The sequence below is a fragment of the Sminthopsis crassicaudata genome, chromosome 4 (genome assembly GCF_048593235.1).
Source record: "Sminthopsis crassicaudata isolate SCR6 chromosome 4, ASM4859323v1, whole genome shotgun sequence".
Taxonomy (NCBI): domain Eukaryota; kingdom Metazoa; phylum Chordata; class Mammalia; order Dasyuromorphia; family Dasyuridae; genus Sminthopsis; species Sminthopsis crassicaudata.
Window position 1 is genome coordinate 168,174,089 of NC_133620.1, and position 22,193 is coordinate 168,196,281.

The following is a 22,193-nucleotide window of genomic DNA, read 5'->3' on the forward strand; positions in this document are numbered from 1 at the left end:
AAGTTGAAAGAGGACTAAGAAAGATTTTTTGCCAAAGATGGAGTTTTACCTGGTCCTTGAAGAAAGTCATATGGGTTAGGAGATAGAGATGAGAAGGTAATTTAGTGTCTAATTCAAAGGACATCAAGAAGATTGTTGTCACTAAATGGTAATGAGGAGTTTAGTTTAAGAAGACTGGGAAATATTTTAAAAGTCAAACCATGGATTCAATTTTTGATCCTGGAGATAATATTGAGTCATTGGATCATAATAAATAGGAAGAATAATATTGTCAGAGTTGTGCTTTAGGGAGATCAGTTTGAAGGATGGATTGGAATGGGAGATATTTGAGGTAGGGAAACAACCTAGAAGACTAAAACAATAGCCTAAGTGATAAAGGCTGCACCAAATTGGTGACAGATTGGTTTGAGAAGAAAAGGAGGTATTTATTAGGAAAAAAAGAGTAAACAGAAGTTGATAACAGATTAGATATGGGGATGGGAGAGAGTGAAGAGTGAAGGATGATAGCTATCCTGTGAATCTGGGTAAGCAGAAAGATAGTGCTGTATACTACAATAGTAGTGTCAAACTTAGTAGTTGAAGGCCACAACTTGCCCTCCTTCCCCTTCCCAAAAGCAAATTAAACAAAATAATAAAAAATACAACATAACATAGGTAATATTAATTTGCGATTTCCTAAGTCAATTTGTGGCCAGAAAATATTTGTTTTTATTTAAGTTTGCTCTACAAGTATAGGAAAATTAGGAAGAAAAGAGTCATTAGGTAAGAAGATGACTAGGAATAGAATCATGAAAATATAGAAAGTATTGAAATATATAGTGATGCTACTATGACTTTCTTGAAGAAAAGAGAGTGATTGACAATGTCTAAAACTGCAGAGAGATTAAGAACGATGAGGATTAAGAAATGGACTTTAGATTTGCCAATTAATAGAATGTTAGTAATTTTGAAGAGAATAATTTTGGTAGAGTGATGAATTGGGAAGCCACACTGAACAGAGTTAAGAAGAAAGTTAATTTTCTTTTACAGTGTAACTAATAGGAAAATGTTCTACACGACTGTGCATGTATAACTTATATTAAATTGTCATCTCAGGGAAGGGGGAGAAGAAGAAAGAGGGAGAGAAATTGGAGAGAAAATTTAAATTTTGTTTTAATTTAATAAAATAAATATTTAAAATATTTTTCAAGTAATTGGGGAAAATAAAATATTAAATGTAAAATGAAGAAGAAGGCAGAGGAGGTACAATAGGAGGAGACATTAGTTGTAAGACTATGCGCAAGTCACTTATTCTGTTTTACCTAAGTTTCTTCACTCATCAAATGAGCTGGAAAAGAAAATGATAAACTACTCCAATATCTTTACCAAGAAAACTCCAAATGGGGTCACAAAGCTAGCAAATGATTGAAATATTTAAACTCAACTCTTTCTAACTCTTAGTCCAGTGTTCTATTCACTATATCATCTAGCTTTTGCTTTCAGTTACTTTAACAATTTATCCTATCCCTCACAATAGAGTCACCTCCCTCAGAAAATTTTATATCTACATTTAGTCTAATCTAGCTGCTTTCTCCAATGTAAGAAAGTCAAAGATCAAATGTAAACCCTGCTTGGTTTTTTAAAAGTTTTAAAAAAGAACTGTTTTAAGGATCTTTTCCTTTTTGTATCTATTTGTTATTTTCTTTACTGCTTCATCCTTAACGTTCTTTTATCCAGTTATCCTTTGGGACAGGGATAATTTTGCTCAGTTAACTCCCTAGCCAAATATTTATAAATATTTCTCCTTCACTTCTCTCTATTTTTCTCCTTCCCTCTTCATCTACTCTCTCCCACCACCTTCTCAATAAGAGTTCATGAATGATTTTATACTGGTGTCAAACTGGTTTTGATTATAGATGATTCTGAACTGGTGTTGCTTATGGTTATCCCTTCTTTTTTCTTGGCAGGTAAGACAAGATTTGCTAAGGCAAATTTTATCTTCTTTTAATCTCCCTCTTATGATAACTGATATATATGTTAAATTTCCATATAAAATTATTCTACACAATGTCTTTTTTCTTTCATATAGCTATGTCTTTTTTCCTTAGTGATGTCTTATTGAATAGTCAGTTTTAATTACATATCATATCTTGTTCTCATTTTAATTTTCTTATGGCTTTGGACTAATTTTGATTCATACTTTAATAAGTCAGTGGTCTGATTACACACAACTTATTCAGCAATGTCTTCTTTGAGATCAAATCTTCTTTCCCTCAAGATGAACCCTACTGTATATGAGACTTATCTGTGGGGGCTCTTGGAATCATACTAGCTCTGCTTCCAATACAAAAGATTAAAATTATTTTACTTGATTATATATCTTTTAGGGTCAGAGGTCCTGGCTTATTATATAATTCTATATTCCACATATCACTTAGTAGATGTTTAATAAAGATTTATTGTAATTAAAATACAATTCACACTTCACTATATTATGAATATTAAAGGTGTTGCTATATTCTATCATTCCTCTGTGTGATTGTGAAAAAATCACTGAATTCATTATTCCAAATGCATTCCATAAATAACTTTTATATTTTTCATTTAATTATAAGATACACATTGCCAATAAAAACTATTTTCTGGGTCCACTCTTTTGACTATGTTTTGCCATGATTTGAATTCATAGAATAATAGATTTATAACTTGCTTCAGAGGCCATCTTCCAAACATCTAATTTTATTGAGGAAGAAATGGAGACATAGGGAAGTTAAGTCATTTGCCTAATGACACAGAAGTAGGGGGTTGATAGAACCAGAATTCTAACTGAGATCTCCCAGGACCATTCAATCTCCTATACCACAAATCTTAAAGAAAAAATCAACTATTGTCTTCAAAGACTTCCATCCATTTCATTTCAAATACAGTAGGGTTCACCTTGAGGGAAAGAAGATCTGACCTCAAAGGAGACATTTCGTGTCTCTCTTTACCCTTTCCTTCTCCCCCCCCCCCGAATTCTTACTAGGAAAGGAGACATTAATTATGATCCATACTAAGAGTTCTTTTCCTTCTTTGTCAAAATGTATTCTAATTCATTTTTAAAATCCTTCATTTTCTCTTCTAACTGAAGATAAAAGGGTTGAGTTCTGGGAAAGGAGAGGTAGTATTCATTAAAAGTAATTTCAGGATCTTCAAGCATTTGGTAATAAATTACCATGAAAACATTTAATAATCAATGATCAGATGCATTTATTAATCACCTACCATGTGACAGGCACTCTTCTGGGATCTGATGGTCAAAAACAAAAATGAGATACTAATGGTCTCAAAGAAGTTATATCCTAGGCAAATACAAGTTATATTAAAAAAAATTAGAAAGTAATTGGCCTGGGCTGGAAAGGGGAAGACACTAACAATTGAGGAAATCAGAAGAGGCTTTCTCAAGAAGGGTCATTGGAGAAAAATATTCTAGTAGAAATTCTTATCATGCATTTGGTTGAACTCCATAACTGCTGAGGAATATCCAGTTTTCATATTCTGTCATTTTATGAACTGAAGGGAACTATGGATTCAAGGAGACAGAAGTAAGGAGAGAGGGCATTCCAAACATGGAGTTCAGCCTATTCAAAGCCACAGAGAATTTCAGAAAGAGAAAATAGAAAGTAGGCTGGTTTGGACTATAGAATATTGTGAGAGAGAATAATATATAATCATCTTGGAGAGAAAAATTAAAGCTAAATTATGAACAGTTTTAAATGCTATATTGAGGAGATTATATTTTTATCCTAGAGGCAAGAAGAGATCACTAAAGTTTCTTTAGCAAGGGTTAGAAATAAGAAGAAGGAAGCTCTGTGGTGGATGGATTTGAGAGGAGAAAAGCTGAAAAACTGGATTCAAGAAGACTAATTAGATCGCTGAGTCAATAGTTCAGTGAGACTTAAGGCTTAAGCAAAGGATGTTGTGGTGTTAGTGATAAGAAAGGCACGATATGAAAGATGTGTTGGAGTCAGAATTAACAAGACTTAACATCTGACTGGCTATGGCATATGAGTGAGAGTGAAGAGTCAAAGATACTTCCAAGATGGTGAACCTGAGTAGTGCTCTCAACAGAAATAGGAAAATTAAAAAAAAAATTGTGAAGGCTTTTCTTGGAGTAGAAATGGGGAAGATTTTAGGGTTCAGTTGAGTTTGATAAGCTTATGGAATATCCAGGTACAACTGCCTAGAAGACAAGTGAAGATGCTAGACTGGAGCGTAGAGGAGATTATTAGGGATAGATTTAGGAGCATCCATATACATATGATAGCTGAATCCATGGGAATGGAAAGGAGGGGAGAAGGAATCAAAAATGGGAGGGGGAAGCAGAGTAAATCAAAAGGATTGCTGTGGGAAAAATGCCATTGGTATTTTGCAGGGGGGGTCCAGCCTCTGCAGGGGGTCCAGGGAGCTGATCAAATAAGGTCAGAGTCAAAGGAAGACAGAATTCCTGGGGTAGTTTGAGTGAGGACCTGATGGAAGTAATGCTTCTTTCAGGCTCCTTCAGGCTTTATTTTTATACTATATCATGATTATATAATTTTCTTTAGGTCAACATAGTCTTCAGACTGTCTGTCTTATTGTCTGTGTCTGGCTTATTGACCTTTATATGTTACTACATTTGACATTTAATATTTGAGTAAGTTTTTTATGGTTAAGTGTTAATGATTGATTACATTATGTGAAGCTAATAATGAAAAGGTAAATGTTATACAAGGTTAAATGTCAGTGAATTTTGTTAGTTTACTTATGTCTTTTTTGTCAATTCTATGGAATGTTTGATTTCTCCATTTCCCTGACTTGGAACTGTGTACATAGGCATTTAGGGCAATTTCTAGTTATACTTTAACCATCTTTTGGTACTTAGACATACTGATTTTTTCTGAGTCTAAATTGGTAAACACCATTATTTCCTAGACCTTTGAATTCTCTCCCATAGCGATAATGCTTTTCATGGTGTTCTCTCCTTTATCATTTGTCTCATGAGAAATTAGTTTTATTAGGACAGAATATGCATGTGGAATCATTTCTAGTTAACTTGCCCAAATTCCCCTTGTCACCATATTTTTTTTAGATAATGCTGTAATCAAGCCAATTATAAATAATATAGGAAATAGTAGTCCACTAATGAAAATCATAGAAGGAAATGTTGTTACTGTATGAGTGCTGTGCACATTTGATCTCAATGCTGGGCTTTGCCAATCAGCTTAGAGAGTGTGGCTCCCAAGAGCATTTGACCTTCCTTTCTTGTCCTTTTGTTCCAGAGGGTAAAGAACTAAGTAGCTATGAAATAGTCCCAAAGCATCCAGCAGGAAGAGGAGAAGAGGTTATAAAACACCTGCCAAAGGAATACTCATCAGCTGAATAATGAAGAAGGCTCAACTCTTAGAACTATAAGCTTTTGATCTGACTTTGTATTCACTGTATAATTTCCCAACAGAATTTCTTAACACATGCCATTGCCAAAAAGAGCTTTAGAATTACAAAAAGAAAAACAGCTTTGCTTTGAAAGTTGCCAAACATCTTTCTGGTCATCCTAGGGGCCAGAATTCAAAGCTGGGAAGGCCAGGGAGAATGTAATTCATGGTCATTACTTCATAGAGTACTTCTTCCTGTTTGTTATAAAATGATAATGAGCACTCTACATCAATATCATTTTTTATATCAATGTTCATTTTTTTCTTTTCTCATTTATGTTTGATTAGAGCCTCTCAGGACAATTGAAGGCCATATGACGACAATATGGAAGTGATAAAAGGCAGATACTTGTGAAAGATTTTCCATTGAATCTTAAATAGACCAGCAGAAAAATTAATTTGGTTTCTTGATGATGTTAACAGAGTCAATGAAGCACGGAAGGAAATAAATGCGAATTTGGGGAAAGCTTGGGGGATAGAACACACCTAATGAAGAGTCATACATGATCTATTATTTGAATGCAAAGAATTAAAACAGAAGGGACTGGCTGGAAGGCATTATGTTTTTAAATAATAATTTTTAGAACAACTCTGAGCTACTGGTGATTCATTCATTACTCAACAACATCAAATTAATGTCTAATTCAGTTACCTTGAGGGTGATCTGTACAACTGAGCTGTAGAATCAACACTGTAATAGCTCTTAAATTGTATTTTTAAAACAAAGCTAAGAAAACATTTTCATGCATTCAGTGATTAGCTATTCAGGTATTGACCATGAGTCAAAGGGCTGTGATATATCCTGCTTTGTTGCTTTCCCTGATAGAATTTAAGTTCCTTGTAGATAGGGATTGCTTGATTTTTTTTCCTTTTACCTATTTATTAATTGGCGTTTTTTCTTCTATTGAAAAGCAATGCTCTTCATGTTTCTAGCAGCTATCTTAGATATAAAGACCTTGGCACATCACTCTTGACTTAGCCTTAGAGACTTGGCTGATACTGAATTCAATTTACAAGCTGTCTACCTTGCCTACCTTAATTTCCTCACCTGCAATTTGGGAGAATTTTAGCATCTGCCTTCCAGGATTATTGCTAAGAGGAATATTGCTAAATATTATCTCAAATGGAGATAATATTTATAAGGCATTTTGTAAACCTTAAAGAACTCTTTAAATGCTAGTTATTAAATCATCATCATCATCATGGAAAATTAATACTTTAGAAGTAGAAAGTAATGTCAAGAGGAAAGATAAAAGAATATACCTGTCTAGAGATTGTATTCTTTCTTTTTTGCTATAGATCAGGAGTTCTTAAACTGATGATAGGGAATTAATTTTTTATATTTATTTCAACATAACTTGATTCCTTTGAAATCTTATTATGTTTTTTATTTTGTAATTCGAAAACATTATTCTGAGAAGAGGGCCATAGGATTCACCCTAATGCCAAGGAGTCCAGGATATGAAAAAAAAAAGGTTAAAAAAACTCCTGTTATAGATCATCTTACAAGCAGGTAGGTGGCTCACTGGATACAGTGTCAAGCCTGGAATCATGAAGACTTGACTTTATTTTTTAAATTTTTTTAATTATAACTTTTTATTTACAAGATACATGCATGGGTAATTTTTCAGCATTGAAGGACTTGATTTTAAATATGGTCTCAGGATGCTTACTAGCTGTGCGAGTGCCTCAGTTTCTTCATATGTAAAATGAACTGGAGAAGGAAATGGCAGTATAGTATCTTTACTAAGAAAATCTCAAGTAGAGTCATTAGGAGGCAGATATGATTGAAATGGCTAAACAATAGGAGCAAGAAATGTATCATTTTGATGCTCTGAAAATCTCAACATCTGATATATAAATTGACTGTATCCCAAATATTATAACTGCTGTACTCATTTCCCCTCTGTAAGTAATTCTTAATCTCATTAAGTTTCCTATCTGTAACATGGATATATAACATGGGTATACTTCTTGTACAACTTTCTCTTCACAAGTGGTTGTGAGAAAATGTTTTGTAAATCTTTTTCCCATCTTTTTTTTGAGGAATAGATATCCTAGGATCATACTTTTAAGTAAAGTCCATGCCCTCATTTGATAAATGGCAAGCCCAAGGTCAGTTGCAAAAGTTAAGGATTAGAGCATTTGAACTTAGATCTTATGAATCATTCAGATGAAAATGGCTAAAAGAATATAGAATAGTTAATGTAACCTAGTATTGGACCCACACTTCTTATAATGGAGCAAATACCACCATAGAGAGAAAAGAATTGTGGCAATTGCTTATGGATTACTATGAGTGCTTCACAAGTTTTTGCATATATGCTTATACCTCCTGCAGACTCTTTATGTCTTCTACATTTTCTAGGGATTGAATATTTACCTTTACCAAATATCCTGACTATATGGATACTGGGTAACTGGCATCTATATCTGTGGACACCTAGAAATGAGCTCTACAAGAACTACATTTGCAGATTGTTCCAGTGTAAATATTGTGTGATGTTAAAATAAGTTTAAAAAAGGACAGCTTTCTTGAGTCAGTCCCCAAGATGGGACCTAGTCTATGTAAGTCTAGAGCTTTGAAATATTTTGTCCTAGAGTGATACTTCTTATGTATTTTGTATTTACTTATTTTCATATTCATTTTTTTCATCCAGTTAAAAAGTAAGCTCTTTCCTGGCAATGACATTTTTTCTCCTGCCTTTGAGTTTTCAATGCTTAATATATAGAAGATAATTGGTATAATGAATGGAATTACAATACTTCATGTCAACAACAAACACTTATGAAACACCTATCCTATGCTAGGCATTGTGCACAATCAGGAGACTATAAAGATGAAATAAGAGGCTCTTAGGGAACTTATATCCCATTACATTATGGATTTGAGTGGCTTCAGCTACATGTATATATATACCTCTGACTTGTGACCCATGTGTTATGTGTAGGATTAAAAAAATAATACTTAACTATAAACGGAGTTATACATTCTATTTTATTTCCAAAAAAAATAGTAAATGTATTAAGAACACAAATCAGAAGTTTATTAAAAGCTTCATACCAAAATATTTAGCCCACTCTGTTACAATATATAGGTTCTAACAAGTAGTACTAGGCCTCAATCCACAGAGCAAATCATGCCCTGCATGAAAGATCACAATATGGATTGGATGGAGTTGGTAACACAAATATTTCTGTTTTCTGTTTTCTGAACACAACTGCAGTACACTGATGCTTTGAAATGTTTGGTTAATTGGGGAGAAAGCTATTAAAAAGAATTCCTGAGTATATCAGTTTAATAAAAATATTAAACACTACTGGAAAATAGGAAAACTTTTGAATAAACATATATGTTTTTATGTGCACAAAACAAAAACACTAATCATGAAAACCTGGCACTTCAAAAAATAAGTCTTCGGGGGTTTTCATAATCCTTCCTTTTTGAAAGGTATTTTTCAAGACAATTTTATGAGAGCTAAATGTTATTGAATCATCTAACTAGATATAGGCCAAAATGAAAAGTCATGGTGAGATTAGCTGATTACTTTTCCAGCTGCAGGGATTTATAAAACTACTGAAAGCTCAGATTAATGATGTTGAATTGTTATTGGTTTTGTCATAGTTGTTGTTTGGGGTTGGGGAGAGAAAGAGATTAGAAATGTGTAAGGGTAAAAATCTAAGGTGAGGAAGGAATGAAACATATACTAATTAATATTGTTTAGCACTCATTTTTCCAATTAACATAAAATAATAATTTATCTTTGGATTTGGCTGTTTAGGGATAGAATTGCATCCAACAGAATATAAGCTCCTTGAGGGCAAAGAGTTTTGTTTTTTTTTTCTATTTCTTTCTTTGTATCTGTAGCACATTACTCATAGGAAGTGCCTAACAAAGCTTATCTAATAGAATGGAAAACTTTGGGTCATTCATATTCTAGCTAATTTAGACAGTTTTTTTCCCCCTAAAGTTTCAATCATCTGATAAAGTTCTGATTTTTCTCCATAAAGCTATGAAAATTTCAGAACTGTGGCATTCTCTGGAATTAGAACCCTAAAATATAATTGATATTGATAGGTTTATCGCATATAACCTAGAGAAGAGTTCACAATATTGGCATCTGATTCAACCAATTACAATGAATCAACATGCAAACAAATGAAAAAATATTTAATTCGCTTTGTTTTCCCCCTAAACTCATCCAATCCCATGTGTTTTGTTTTTTTTTAAAACAAAATGCCAGGTTACATAATCAGCATATACATTAAAAAATATATTTAGTCTTTGGGCAATTTGGCATTCCTAGTCCAGACTTTAATGACTTTTCTTTCAATCCTGGAAGCATTATCTGGGAATGTAGCAATCAAGGGAAGAAATGAAACAAACCTGAAGCAGACTCACTTTTATTTGGATGCAGGTTTCTAAGTCACATTAACCAAAGAAATCATGCTTAGATAAGAACATAAAAAATACTGTGTGTGATGATAAAGTACAATGTTGCAGTTGTATATCACTGAGTCGTAAAATTGTATCCACCATAAAAATAAGTAGCCAACTCTATTGTGCCATAGCCATTTGGTTAAAGAGCCTTGTACTCATTGCTTTAACAAACACCTGTGAAAATTGTTTTAAAATAAGTTGCCTTGTAAAAGATAGTTTCTCTGTGTGTGTGTTTTTAATATTTAAAATCGTGTTTCAGAACTTCCTCTCTTTAGATTGTTACTCAAAAATTCATCATGTTCAAAACTCAAATTATTATGAGATCTTGAGATCATAAGAAGCTTCTCCTTATTTGTAAAGTCTTTTTTGATTGACACTTGGGGTACAAGCAACCTATCCATTGGGTCCTCTTTGTTCTCCAGTTTCATGTACCCTTTGCTGTTACTCCGATCCAACCGGGGCCAACTTGGGTGTTTCCGTTGTTCGGCCTGTACAGTCAAGGTGGAGGGACCTCGGTCCAAGTCTAAGGATTTTGAATGTGAAGATAACAAATGCAGGGATGTGTTAGATCCAAATTGTTTCCTAGCAGCCCCCGGTGACAAAAGTTGTCCAGTTCTAGGTCCAAGAGCCACAGAAGATTTGTACTGGTTTGAGAGAGATTCCCCAACAGAATCATTCCGTGGCAATCCTACACTGGCTCGCTGGTAGGATTCATTGATATTGGTTAAAGGAACAGCTAGTGAATCCATGGATAAATTCCTAGACCTGTGTTTGATAGTCTCAGAGTCCTCAGTGATGTTGTCTATACCAGGCTCATCAATAACACAATTATTCAGTTTGATCACAGGCAGTGTAAAAGCACTGATAGATGAGGATACGATGGATTTGGTTTCACATTTTTTAATGCTACTGTTCTTATCATCTGCTGCCTTATTATGGGGTGGATATAAGCCAAAGACTGAGACAGAACTGTCAGATAACAAAGGGGGCATGAGGTGAGTACTACTCTTGCCCTCGCTGAGCCTCAGTTCATCCTCTTCAGCAGAACTGTCCATTCGAAAACTGCTCCGAAAACCTGAAAAAGAACCAAGTGTATTTGCTGCTAATCTTGAGGCACAGGAGTTACCATTCTGCTTTACTTCATTCTCTCCTATTAAGCCATTGTAAACACCATTCATCAACTTTTGCTCCTTGATTCTTAGGGTGTGAATATCTATGACAGTGGAGTAGATGTCCCGCATGTGAATGATTTTGGTTTCCTTGTCACGGTTTTCATGTAGAATGGCATTAGCACATATAAAAATAAAAATCCCTATGCCCATCGTAAATGGGCCAAGCATTTTCATCTTATCAGAGTGTAAATGCTGTTCAAAGAAGCGAACCATGATACCACCTTGATTTCTGATGACCTGGGTTTGGTTGGTTGACAGCTTGGTTTCAGCATCTATAAAATGTTCTTTTTGGGGCCAATATCCAAGAACTGCCATTGCAATTCCTATAATTGAGATCAACACTCCTAAAATAAGGAAAAATCCGGATGGAGAATAAAGTCGGATTTTGCCCCGAACAACCACAACATCAGCCCTAGGCCGGCGTCTAATTGGTTTTTTCTCTTGATCAGCAGGTGAAGGGCTAAGATTGACATGATGCTGAGATCTCGCAGAGTCTTGTCTCTTTAAGGCTGCCAGGCCTGTTATGACACCCCCTGTTGCAATCATATTTCTGTATTCTAGCCTGAAAGGAAGAAAGGAATAGTATCATAAATAATTGCTTAATGTACATCCATAAATCATTTAACTCTTAACTGAAATAAGTATGACTGTAAGATTCTTGATATTTAACTGTCTTTTCAAAAATAAACTTCTTAAGATGCATAATATGCTGTTGATATTAAGCATATAAGAAAAAATACTTTTCTGGAATAAAAATAAAGCTCACAGAATCCTAAAATGTTAGAAATAGAAGTGATATTAGAGATTATCTAACCAGTGATGCATTAATACTAGCAATAAATGCTAATATTTATATAACATTTCAAGTGCTTCATATAACTGAGAAAACTTGGGGCTCAGGAAATTTAAGGGACTTACCTAAAGTCATATAGCCATTAGGGGTGGATCTCAGACCTTCTTATTCTCAGTCCTTAGCTCTTTTCAATAGTTTTCATCCCTCAAGTTTTGAGAGAAATTTACATTTAAACAATTACATTATGACTATGAGACGTTGATAAACATTCACTTTAAATAGGTGTTTTAGTGTTTAGGACTTTTTAAAAGCCCTCCACCTGACAGTTTATCAAATTTAAAATAACATATTTTACTGAATGACATATTCAGTAAAAAATCATCCAACTCTAGTACAAATGTGTATATTCATGCACACACACAATTAAATCATCATATAGTAAGAGCCAACCAAAGATTAGGCTCTGTACTAAACACTGGAGATACAAAAAGAGCCAAGACAGACCCTAATGTCAAGGAGCTTATAATCTCACACACACACACACACACACACACACACACACACACACACACTCATACATACACATTTCTTTAAGCAAATTATCAGAAATATACTTGATTCTAGTGATACAAATAAAGTGTTTTTCTAAATTTCCCAAAATGCATCATTTATTCAATATTTATAGTAGTTTCCAAGGCAGATAGAAACTGTGGAAACACATGTTTTGTTTCATTAAGTGATTTTAGGATATTATTTATCTCAATTGTTATCATTTTTATGTAGAAAAAATAAAATGATCCTACTTTCCTTAATAATAAAATTACAATATTGAAGCTATAGGAGAATGTTTAGATAAGTGAAGTAAAAAGGGAAAGCAAAATTATTTTCCCAATAATTAAGACCCATAAGCAATCCTGTGGTATATCAAGTATATTGTAAAGAATTTAATTCCCCACTAGGTTCATATTCATTTCATATACTAGATGTTAAAATTTCTACCTTGTTTATGTGGATATGGCCTTTGGTGCTAATTAGTATGGAAGAATTTACTAGTACTTCATCTCATTAAAGTATACCACTACAATCAAGAACAATGTCTGGATCTTTTTTAAAAAATAGATTTTTAGAAATATATTTCTCTGGAAAATTTTTCTGAAATTTTCTATTCTTTATCTCATCTTTGTTCATTTGGCAAAAATGGCCAAATTTGTCATAAAGTTGCATCAGACAATAGAGCTGTTGTCCCTGATCCAGTTTAGCTAAATGTAGAGGGACTCATGGCTGATGGACTTTTTCCATCCACAAGTGTCACTCACAGAATGTTTACAAAGTTTTATGGGGATTTATGACTTTTTGGATTTTACCTTAAGTTTTGTCAAGGATGTATTATGAATTATCTTATTTCATCCTTATAACAGTCCTGAGAGGTAGGTGTCATTATTACATCCATTTTACATATGAGGAAACTGAGTCTCAGAGCACAAAACTCATTTGCCCAGGGCCACATAACTAGAAAGAATCTGAGGCAGAATTAAAACTTAGGGCTTCTTGACTCCAACACTTTAACTACTTAGTCACTTAGCTATCTAATGGTGGTGTCATAGTGGCCACACTAATGAAAATAAAGATTCTCTGAAGTACTGAATGAGAAGAAAGAATGTAGGAGACACAAGAAGACATTTTGTTCTTTATTTGGACAAGTGGAATCACAAAACCTAAATATTATTAAATATTAAGTAAAGTGATATATATGTTAGAAAAGATCAAATATAGATTTTACTCTGACTTTTAACTTTTGGCATTCATTTCAAAATTACTGTATGTTGAATAAGATAAAAATAATGCAATTGTACATGCATGCTGTTTTATAGTTTTTACTAAAGACCTTCACTTTGGCAGGAGGGCTAGCTGTGGGGCCAGGAATCATTCAAGGGAAGCAGATGGACCCAGCTGGGGTTCTTGTTAGGACATTTATTCTGCTCCCATGACCTGAGATCAAAACATTGAGGGTCTCAGTCATGCTGTCAGTACCCATCAACTCTTAGCTGGCAGACAGATGGAAGTGGGGCAGGGGAGCATGGATAGGGTGTGGAGTGGTAGGAATAAGGAATATTGGAAGTAGTAATTAGGAAAAGGAGTAAAAGGAAAGAGAGGGAAGAAAAAAAGAGGAAACAAATAGGAATAGCACCTTCTACTATTATTCTTGCACTACATGCAAGAATATCATATGCATCATTCATATCACCTATACAAGGTGCTTTTCCACATTCTGTTTTCTAATTGGTTATTTCAATAGTGTGTTAGTTGGCCTGTTCACTGTCTCTTCCTACTGGAACCCATTCTTCATTTAGTCCTCATCTCATGACTCATGCTCCATAAGCTACAATGACTCTCTGTCTCTTACAGAAGCAAATGCAAAATGCTCTGGCATTTAAATGTAGCCTCACTTTACCTACTTTTCTAGTCTCTGTACAACTTAACTCCTTCCTCTTTCCTTTCCTCTATTCCCCTTTATGTACTCCTTGATCAGAGACACTGATTTTCTTGCTCTTCCTCAAACAAGACACTTTCTCTGACTGTTCCCCATGTCTTGAATGCTTTATTTTCTCATTTCTACTTTCCTTCTCTGGCTTCCTTTAAGTTCCAGCTAAAATTCCACCTTCTAGAAAAAGGATTTCCCAAGTCTCCTTAGTCCCAGTGCTTTCCTCTATTGATTATTTCATTTTTATCCATATTTGTTGGCATACTGTCTCTTCCATATAAACTATTTGAAGTTGGGGACTGTCTTTTGCCTTTTTTTTTTATTCCCAGCACTTAGTATGGTGCCTAATACCTCAAGGGCGCTTAATAAATATTTATTGATTGACCACTTCTTCACCAATTAGAAAGTATCCCAACGAAGTGGATCTTTGTACTTAATTTTTGTTCTATTCTACTTTGTGCTCTTATATTGGATATTTAAATTATATTTTTGTAAAAGATATGGCTCCCTACCTTCCTCCTTCTTTTATAATATAAACTCTATGGACACATGAAATGTATCCCAGTTATGACTTTATGTGCTCTGTACATAATAGATACTTAATATAGGGTTGGGCATGTAGGTAACAAAATGGATTGAGCACTAGTTTGGAATCAGGAAGACTCATTTTCCTGAGTTCAAATCCAGCCTCAGACACTTGCTAACTGTATGGCCCTGGGCAAGTTGATCATGTTTGCTTCAGTTATCTCATCTATAAAATGAGCTGGTGAAAGTAATGGCTGTATCTTTGCCCAGAAAATTCCAAATAGGGTCATGAAGAAACAGACATGATTAAAAGGACTGAACAAAAACAATATGGTTACTTTTTTGATGAATGAGCAGAAAAAGAGTCAGTCTGGCCTCTTACACTATTTTTAAGTGGTCTGTCTGTGAACAGAGGCTCCTTGCCAATTCCCTGCACCTGCTATATGAAATCCCTTCATGGTTTGGGTCGCAGAAGGTTGGAAGAAGTAGTCCTTGGATCCCTGCCAGCTTCCTTGCCTTCCCATCAGTTCCCCTGATTTACTTGATAATTTGTACTCCTTCTCTATTGACCCTTTTAAAAAAGGAAATTGGAATTTTTGTTTCTCATAGCTTCACAGCTCATTTCAGAAACTCAGCCCTCATTGATGAATGATAATGATGATGATAATAATAATAATTACTGATATTTTCAGTCTTTTAAAGCTTATAACCTAAACTTAGACAAACACACATGCAAAAAGTCAACTATATTGGCTTGACTAGGATTTAGCAAATCTTTGCTTACTTCCATCTAAACAGACAGTGAAAATTAAATAGATGAAAGGAAGGTGTCACAGGTTCCTGTGGTTTTTAACTATTTAAATCATCTCTTGGCCTTTGTAAAATTGGCCCTCTCTCTGAGACTTGTGAGAAGACTGCCCAATTCTCATGAGATTCTAATAAAGTTTCTGATCTTTACTTTGAGAAATCTCTGAAAAATATTTTTGAGTAAGGAATTCTGTTGCCATTCCACACAACTGTTTATTTTTGAAACATATGCCTAGATAATTTTCAACATTCACCTTTGCAAAACTTAGTGTTCCAAATTTCTTTTTCCTTCCCCCCATCCCCTCTCTTAGATGGAAAGTTCTTCTATACATATTTCCACAATTATTATGGTGTACAAGAAAAATCAGATCAAAAAGGAAATAAAATTCAAAAGAAAGCAAAATGCAATCAACCAACAATAAAAAAGATGAAAATACTATGTTATGATCCACACTTAATGCCCACAGTCCTCGCTCTGGGTGCAGATGGCTCTCTTCATCACAAGACTATTGGAACTGGCCTATATCACTGCAGGGTCACACAGCTAGAAAATGCAGAACTATTTCTTCATCAGCTCATTTTACAGATGTGGAAACTGAGACAAGAGGGGATTAAATGACTTGTCCAAAGTCACATAGCTGGTAAATATCTGAGGCTACATTTGAATTCAGGATGTTTTCTGACTTCAGTCCCAGAATTCTATCCAATGCACTAACTCACTAACTGTTCAGTTTGCTATGTAACTTGTGTAAAACAACTTACTTCCTGGGGTGTGTGTGTGTGTGTGTGTGTATACACAGAATATATATATATATATATATATATATATATATGTGTGTGTGTGTGTGTGTGTGTATATATATATACATATATATATGTATATATATATACATATATACATATATACAGTGTTATATTATATATTACATTTTATTTATATATTACATTTTAATGGTATATTATATATAAGGTTAGATTTTATATGATATATAATGTCATATATTGTCATATGATATAACATAATATCATGTATATTATTATTTAAGGATCCCAAATATTTTATAGTAAACCTAGATGATTTTATAAAGGGGAAGAGAATAAGCATTTATATAGTACCTGCTTGATGCCAGATACAATATTTCATTTGACCTTTATAATAACTCTTAAAGATAGGTGCTGCTATAATACCCAATCTATAGTTATTTGCAGAAACTGAGAAAAAAAGAAGTTAAGTGACTTAATCTTACACAACTTATATGTGTCTACAGCCAAATTCAGGATTTCCTAACTCTAGGTCCATTATTCAATATATCAGCTAGCTGCTTCATATAGATTTAAAGGATGCTAGAGTTGGGGGGGATCTCTTCCAAATTTTTCATTTTGCAGATGATGAATTCTTTAATACTTCAAAGTTATGGGATTCCATCAGTATGCATATTTCCAGTCCCCAGAGGTGTGTTGCTACATGTATAACAGCCTTGCTCCCTGGGGGAGAAAAATAATGTAAGATATACTTTTAAATTTAGTCTGTATTACTAACATTTTATATATCATTTTATTAAGCCTAGATAATCCACAAGACAATACATCAAACCCCTATTTATAGCCTTTGCCAATTTCTGAGGTATAAATGAGCATAATGAATATTTAAAAGCTCTCTTAAGCTGCATCTAGCAGGACCAAGCCTGCTTCAGGATCTCCCTGTTCTTACCATCACTAATTGCAGTGCCTCCAAATCTTAGGTTGTTAGCTGCAAAAGCCAAAAAATATCCTACTGATAAGGGGAGCGGGATCTCTTTACTAGAAACTTTACTTCTCTGCCAATACTCCTCTACTACTTCACTTTCTGTAGGGACCTTGCTACTAAGGAAGTCAGCCTTTCTGTACATGCATAACTTCTCAATGCAAATAAGAAACCTCACTTATCAATCTAAGTTTTCAGATTTGTAAATCCCTTTATGAAGAATCTCTGTGCCACCAGAAGGGGGACTGCCAAAACTTTCTACCCATGCACCAAACCCAAAAGGGGTGTAGGGGAGCCTAACTTCTCCATTTGGTTCCCTGAACCCTGAACCTGCCACTAGACCTTATCATTTAACTCGCTGACTACCAGGAACCTTAATTTCATTTTGGTTCCCTGAATCTAATCTCATCACTTGGTTCCCTGACAATCCTAAATCTAGACCTCATCATATTTTGGTTCCCAGAACCCCAAAACCTAAACCTCATCACTACTAGGGAACACATTTCCAGGTGATAAAGCTGTTGAAAATCAACTGAAAGATAATTCAGAATACTAATATAGATCTTTAATAAAATTGATGCTAATCAATCAATCAAAGCTAAATTTCTCTCTGATAAAACATAACATACTACTTCATAGTGGTCCAAAGGAGTTAGTGCAGTGTTTTTAAATCATTAAAGTTTTATTTTATATCATAATTTTATTTATATTCTAGATTATATTTGTTATATTACATACTATTCTTATAGTATATTATAGTTGTATATCATATATATTAGATTTTATATTATAATTTTGTTATCTATGTCATATATTTATATTATATACATATATATATATCAGATATATAATATAAACTATTATTCATGTTAGATTTTACATTGTATTTTATATTATATCCTATATTGTCTATAATTATTTATATATCATATGTTATAATTATTTTATTGGGGGGCAGCTATGAATAGCAAATATAACACTGGGTTTGGGATAAGAAAGATGCATCTTCTTGAATTCAAATCAGGCTTCAGATAATTACTACATCACCTTGGACAATTCACTTAATAATGTTTCCTTAACTGTAAAATGAACTGGAGAAGGAAATGTCAAGACACTTTAGTATCTTTGCTAAAAATACCCCTAGGGGGTCACAAAGAACCAGACACAGCTGAAAGGACTGAAAAAGAACAATATATTACGATTTTAAGTCATTCACTTAAATATTAGAATGTGGCATCTACAAGTAGGTCAGCAGTACTAAGCAGATAGTAAGGCAAGCATGCATTATTTTAAGACTTGAAGTACCAGTATTATTTTTAAGCAAGAAGACAATATTAATATTCTAGACATCAAAAAAATCAAGTGTTCTGATTCAGTCATGCACATAAGATATTTACTATCTGATATCAGCTCCTTCTTTCTTTTCTCACCCTCAAGCTCTCTCTCCCATTAAACAGTGTTATGGATCTGTTTATTGCTATGACAATGACTATGTAGGTCATTCTGGTGACAGGCCTGCATGCCATCCAACCGTTATGATCACCCTCAGGGTAAAGGAATGTTAGCAGTTATAATGACCTCAAATCAAGCTATTCTTCCTATAATCAACTGCAATACAACTTGGTAACACACTATTACAAAAGATCAAGAGACTTATTCTAGAAATGGAAGTAGTCTATAATGATTTAGGAACTTGCGTGAATTAAATCTACATGTGCATTTAATCTGCAATGCAATAAGTGTGGTTTCATGATTATTGATTTTTTTTTCTAACCCATCTATTTTAGAAGTATGGCAGCTCCTCACAGTTTGATACTACTGATCAACGCAAAAACTTAATCTTTACATATTTTTAAGAAGTAAAAAGTTTTTATGTCCAAAGAGCTAACAAAACTTTGCAAATCCTTTTACCTATCATAAGTGCATCTACTGAGTCTGTATCCCAAAGAGATCATAAAAAAGGAACCATATTGCAAAAATATTTGTAGCAGCCTTTTTTGTAGTGGCAAAAAAATAGAAATTGAGTAGATGTCCACCAGTTGGAGATTTGTTGAATAATTGATGGTATATGAACACAATGGAATATTACTGTTCAATAAGAAATCATGAGCAGGCTGACTTAAACACCTAGAAAGATTTATATGAACTGATGCCAAGTGAAGTAAGCAAAACCAAAAAAACATTGTACACAATGACAAGATTATTTGATGATCAACTGTGAACATGACTCTTTTCAACAATAAGGTGATTTAAGGCAATTTCAGTAGACTTATGATGCAAAGTGCCATCCACATCCAAAAAAAGAGAACTACGGAGGCTGAATGTGGATCAAAGACCTTTTTTGTTGTTTGCTGGTTTTTTTCTCATGTTTTTTTCCCTTTTGATCTGAATTTTCTTGCACAGCATGATGAATATGGAAATATGTTTAGAAGAATTGCGGATTTAAAGTATAGTGGATTGTTTGCTATCTAGGGGAGAGGGGGGAGAGAGAGGGGAAGAAAAATTTAGAACACAAGGTTTTGCAAAGGTGAATGTTGAAAACTATCTTTGCATATTTTTGGAAAAATAAAATATTTTTAAAAGATGTAAAAAGTTTTGAAGATTGTTGTAAGTCAAAACAATTATTTTACTTTGCCCCCAATCACTTGATATTGAAGGAATGGTGGAAAGAGGTTTCAGAAAAGCAGATTTTGGCTTATAAAGGGAAAAATAACCATTGGATGTTTCCCAGAATATAAGAATTTTACTATCACTTGGTAGGGATGGAGGGATTTGTGGAAAAAGTGGGGATGTCCTTTACACAGAGACTGATCAATTTTCAGGAATGGTATTAAGGAATTCCCTGTTCAGGTATAGATTGGACTAAATGTCTTCTTAGTTCCTTTTCTAGGGTCAGAAACAAACAAAAATATCTGAGATCACAGAATTAATAACTAACAGCAGTACCAACATAATAAAGCTTTATATATTCAGCATTTAACTAAAAGGCTTTCCTTTATCTGAAACACAATTGAGAATCAAGAATGAAGCAAAAAAGTTTTTTTTTTCTTCAGGCAAAACAGATTCATGTATTTTACATATATTTAAGGACAAGACCCTTAATTTCTTGCTTAGTCTTTTTACTCTTAATTTGTAAACAATTCTAACAAACTGTCTTCCAAGCCCATAGAGGATTGAAGCAACACTTTAAAATATAAAGGTGGATTAGCAGGTCACTGAGAAAGAAGAAACTGAAAAATTATAAAAATTAAATATAATAAAGAAGATAGAATTCTGAGGTAATTTCATGAGGGGTCAAATAGCCTAACAGAACTCATTAGTGCCCAATTTCATTACTATAGAACATCAAAGTAAAATGATCAATGTATATAGGGACAAACATGAGTGGTACTAACAAAACGTTAAGTTATGTTCTGGAACAATACAAAACCATACACAACTTGTACTGAGAAGACCCAAATGGTAGCCTTGGCTTTTCTCCTAAATAGCTGTGTGACATAGAATAAATTACTTAAACTGTCTGAACCTTACTTTTTTTTAATTTATAAAATGAGATGCATTAGATGACCTCCAGGGTTCCTTTCAATGCTAGCATTCCATGTCCTTCTCTCTCCAACTTCACATTGACCCCCTTTTCTGCATCTCTCTAATCTAATCTCTCATCTATCAGGCAAAATTGTGTGCTATAGTTTTCTGTAGTTGTGAATTTTTTTTTAAACTATGAGAGCAATGCTCATGTTTTATCTATTTGTGTCTGTTTTTCCACCAAGCACACAGTGAGGTGTTTAATTAATAAATGTTTGCTGAACAAATGAATAGCATATTTAAGATGGTGGAGGAGCAAGAAATTCAGCTGAACTCTTCCCCAACTTCCCAAAGATGTACCCCTTCAGAATATTATCAACATCAGGAGCCACTAAAGGAGACACTTAAATAGAAAACCTAAGATGTGTTGTATTATGTTTTGATATGTTAAAAAAAATGAGAGAGAGATAGAGAGCAAAATCCAGAGCAAGTGAGAGCTAGAGCAAGAGTGAGAGCGAGAAAGGGAGGGAGGAAGGGAGAGAGAAGGAAAGGAAGGAAGGAAAAGAAGGAAAGAAAGGAAAGGGAGGAAGGAAAAGAAGGAAAGAAAGGAAAGGGAGGAAGGAAGGAAGGAAGGAAGGAAGGAAGGAAGGAAGGAAGGAAGGAAGGAAGGAAGGAAGGAAGGAAGGAAGGAAGGAAGGAAGGAAGGAAGGAAGGAAGGAAGGAAGGAAGGAAGGAAGGAAGGGAAGGAGAGAGGAAGGGAGGGAGGGAAGAAGGAAGAGAGGGAGGGAGGGAGAGAGGAAGGGAGGGATGGAGGGAGAAAGGAAGGGAGGGAGAAAGGGAGGGAGGGAGGAAGAAAGGAAGGAAGGGAGGGAGGAAGGAAGGAAGGAAGGAAGGAAAGAAGAAAGGAAGGAAGGAAGGAAGGAAGGAAGGAAGGAAGGAAGGAAGGAAGGAAGGAAGGAAGGAAGGAAGGAAGGAAGGAAGGAAGGAAGGAAGGAAAGAAGGAAGGAAGGAAGGAAGGAAGGAAGGAAGGAAGGAAAGAGAGAGAAAGAGAGAAAGAAAAAAAGAAAGAGAGAGAAAGATGGAAGAACAAGGTATTAGGTAAAATAAGGATGAGTACATGTTACATAATCAAGGTATATAAGTAGAAGTCTACAGAAATACACACACACACACACACACACACACACACACACACACACAAATACATCACCCAAAAAAGGAGGAAAAGGGCATGGGAAATATTTGAATTTCACTCCCATTTGAACTGGCCAT

General features: G+C 34.3%; 1 protein-coding gene across 1 annotated transcript in view; it reads right to left on the bottom strand.

Annotated features, from left to right (window-relative positions):
* Nucleotides 1-9,647: 9,647 nt before the first annotated feature.
* The window catches only part of TMEM200A (transmembrane protein 200A), a 143,914-nt gene continuing 131,368 nt past the window's right edge, over nt 9,648-22,193 (bottom strand). The window contains exon 2 of the mRNA XM_074309858.1: nt 9,648-11,607. Within this exon, the coding sequence (XP_074165959.1) occupies nt 10,116-11,591 (1,476 nt within the window). The 5' untranslated portion in view covers nt 11,592-11,607 and the 3' untranslated portion in view covers nt 9,648-10,115. The remainder of the gene's footprint in view (nt 11,608-22,193) is intronic.